This window comes from Oryx dammah, unplaced genomic scaffold, assembly GCF_014754425.2.
Source record: "Oryx dammah isolate SB20612 unplaced genomic scaffold, SCBI_Odam_1.1 HiC_scaffold_2, whole genome shotgun sequence".
In the NCBI taxonomy this organism is placed as follows: Eukaryota; Metazoa; Chordata; class Mammalia; order Artiodactyla; family Bovidae; genus Oryx; species Oryx dammah.
Window position 1 is genome coordinate 151,007,969 of NW_024070186.1, and position 3,275 is coordinate 151,011,243.

General features: G+C 37.2%; 1 protein-coding gene across 1 annotated transcript; it reads left to right on the forward strand.

Annotated features, from left to right (window-relative positions):
* The first annotated feature begins 1,303 nt into the window (after positions 1-1,303).
* On the forward strand, positions 1,304-2,190 carry LOC120854030 (keratin-associated protein 13-1-like). The gene has a single exon (XM_040227814.1). It carries the CDS (start codon positions 1,346-1,348, stop codon positions 1,847-1,849), a length of 504 nt encoding a protein of 167 aa, XP_040083748.1. The 5' UTR covers positions 1,304-1,345; the 3' UTR covers positions 1,850-2,190.
* Positions 2,191-3,275: the final 1,085 nt, after the last annotated feature.

Here is a 3,275-nt window from a genome sequence, read left to right on the forward strand (position 1 = left end):
AAGTGGTCCTAGTATTGTTTTTGTTTGTTTGTTTCTTTTCCTGGATATATCTTTTACTTTTCCCTTTTCTGTTTTGTTATAGTTAAGAAAATCTAGTTTATGTAGAAAACAAATTTCATTTTCAGTTCAGTTTTATATATGGACTATTTTGTCACATGATATTTAATTATATATGAAGTCAGATTTCTACCTATGTATTTACTATTTTGTTGCCATTTGGTCCATCTTTAAATTTCTTTATGTTGCCTTTCATGCTTTGGGGGCATAATAAAATGGTTTAATGCCATAATTTTATTATTTTGTTATTTTTTCCAAACTTTTAATTTTAAGCAGTAGTATCTTAGATTTTAATGATCATTCTTAAATTTGTTAGTGTTTAGTCCCACTTATAGATTAAGAATTTTGTTAGAATTGTGCACAATGTGTATTTACATATAATTCACTTTTATTTAGTCTTTTTTAATACTCCTGCATGCAATTCCAAATTTCCTTTTGCAATTATTATCTTTTTAATTTGTTCATTTTGGGTTTACCTGATACAGAAAACTGTAAAAAGAACCTATTTGGTTATTTTACAGTAGAAAATAATCTTAAAGAAATAGAATCAATAAAAAGTATGTTTTACAGTGAAAAAGAAAATTGTATGAAAGAACCTGAAAAAGTAAAAATATTCAGAAAGTATTGCTTGATTGGAGTTGTTCAGAAGAGAAAGATCTCTAGAAAATTTTAAATACAGAAGACAAGAGGGACAATCTGTATGCATGAAAACCCACAAACTATAATGATACTGAACTTTTAAATTTTCCCTTTCCAAAGAATTTGAGAACCAAATGTATATAAAAATAATTTTAGGCAATGAAATAAATTTAGAAAAGAAGCTTATTGATGGCAAATAGAGTGTCTTTATACCACTGACAAAGAAAGGCTATTCATATTTACTTCATCTTAACCCCTGCCCTTAGAGCTAAGCATCCCCAGCTGATATACAGTCAAATGCACGAAGAATCTCAAACCATTGAGAAGAGTAGGGGATTTCCTGGTAGTGATGACATTAAAGGCAGGTAGTCATAGAATTTCTGACTTAGGAACACGTCATCACCTTAGTCCTTTAACAACATGGTGAATTCACCCATGAATATGAGATGAAAGGAATTTTTCATCAGCAGTTGCAGAAAATATTATTGAATTACACATTTGGAGATGAAAGATCACACGCATGAGAAAGGTGACTGTGTAGAATGCCACACCTGTGGCTGAGAGTATAAAAACACCCCAGTCTGGGAGGTGACATTAAACCTCAAAATCTTCTCCTAGTCACTCACCTGAACTCCCATCACCTGCGAAGATGTCCTACAACTGCTGCTCTGGAAAATTCTCCTCCCGCTCCCTCCGGGACCACCTGCGCTACTCAGGCTCCTCCTGTGGCTCCTCCTTCCCCAGCAACCTGGTCTACAGGACTGACCTCTGCTCTCCCAGCTCCTGCCAGCTGCGCTCCTCTCTCTACAGTCAGGAGACCTGCTGTGAGCCCATCAGGACCCAGACTGTGGTGTCCCGTCCCTGCCAGACGTCCTGCTACCGCCCGAGGACCTCCACGTTCTCCAGTCCCTGCCAGACGACTTTCCCTGGGTCTCTGGGCTATAGGTCCAGCAGCTGCAGCTCCCTGAGCTCTGGATCCAGAAGCTGCTGCTCAGTGCGCTGTGGAGGCCGTGGCTTCAGACGACTGGGGTATGGAATCTGTGGCTTCCCTGTCCTGAGCAGTGGATCCGGATTCTGCCGGCCAACCGTCTTTGCCTCCAGCAGTTGCCACTCTTCCTGTTACAGGCCCACCTGTGGCTCTGTCTTCTATTGATCAGCTTGAGAAGAGTTCAGATGTTTTCTGCAATGTGTCCAATCTCTTAACAGAGCTTCTATCCTCTTCATGATCTTCAGAAAGATTAACGGCGCGTCACATTTTTTCCAGTCATAAAATACTTACCAAAAACGGTCTGCCATGCATACTTAATGATTAATTTTATTCATTGATTTACTGAATGCATAATGGAGTTAGTAAAATGAATTCAATATATTACTAGATCAATTAATGAAATTTATGTTAAGAAACGAATTAATGTTAATGAATTAATGGAATCCTTGTTCATGTATTCACAAAATATATAAAAGCCTAAATAAATATAATAAACTCTTTCAATCTGGCTTCTAAATATGCTGCTAATTTTATTGTTAGTTTTAACTGGTTAAATTTTTTTTTTTTTTCTTTTTGCTTTTTTATGGAGGGATATTTAGGTTCAAGTTTACTATACCTTTGAAAGCCAACTTTGGAAACCCAATATTGATAGATTTGAAGGAATTTCTTGTGAGCTTTGGAGCTTACCCTGTGACTCAGTGGTAAAAGAATCTGCCTACAATGCAGGAGATGAGGGTTCTATCCCTGGGTTGGGAGGATCCCCTGGAGGAAGGCATGGCAACCCGCTCCAGTGTTCTTGCTGGGAGAAGCCATGGACAGAGAAGCCTGGAGGACTGGATCCCATGGGGTCCCTAGGAGTTGGATACGACTGAAGTGACTGAGCATGCACATCGTGGGCTTTAAATATTTTCCTTCAAAACTTCTGCTTTCCGGAATCCTTATATTGCAAACATAGACTTCGTATGCATAAAATCTCAGGAGTGGCATAAAACACATTTTCTTCAAAAGATGTGGGGCATTGATGTTTGTTGATTGAAGGAGGAAACAAGGAACTGAGAAAATACAGCCAAGTGGGGGAAGGTTTTAGGTTATATGGGAAGTTTTGTACACTAGCTTAAAGAGCTTTCTTTCATTCAATCCATGTTGGGTGACAAAAAAAAACCTTATTCCTTCATCTCACTGAAACTGTTATGTGTAATTAATTTCTTCATAGGTGCAAGGAGGAAGTCAATTACCTCTGGTAAGAATTAATTAGGTTCATGAGATGTAGAGTCTCACCTTCTTGTATCCAAAATCCAACTAAACATGGCTGGAAAAACACAAGCCTTTCATTTTAGAAATTACTGCTTCATTCATATCTTATCACATATTTACACACTTCCTGACTTTACGTTGCCATTCTGGTATTTTATAGGTTAAATGCTTCAGAAAAGAACATGAAGTTAAAATAGATAACATGTTGATATGATCTACAGCTAATAACAAAAAAAAAAAACCAGTATCTTTATACAGAGATAAAGAGAAGTGTTCAATAAATTTCCCTTTCATTGTATTTCAGATCACTATAAGGATCATGAGAAACACATTTTAT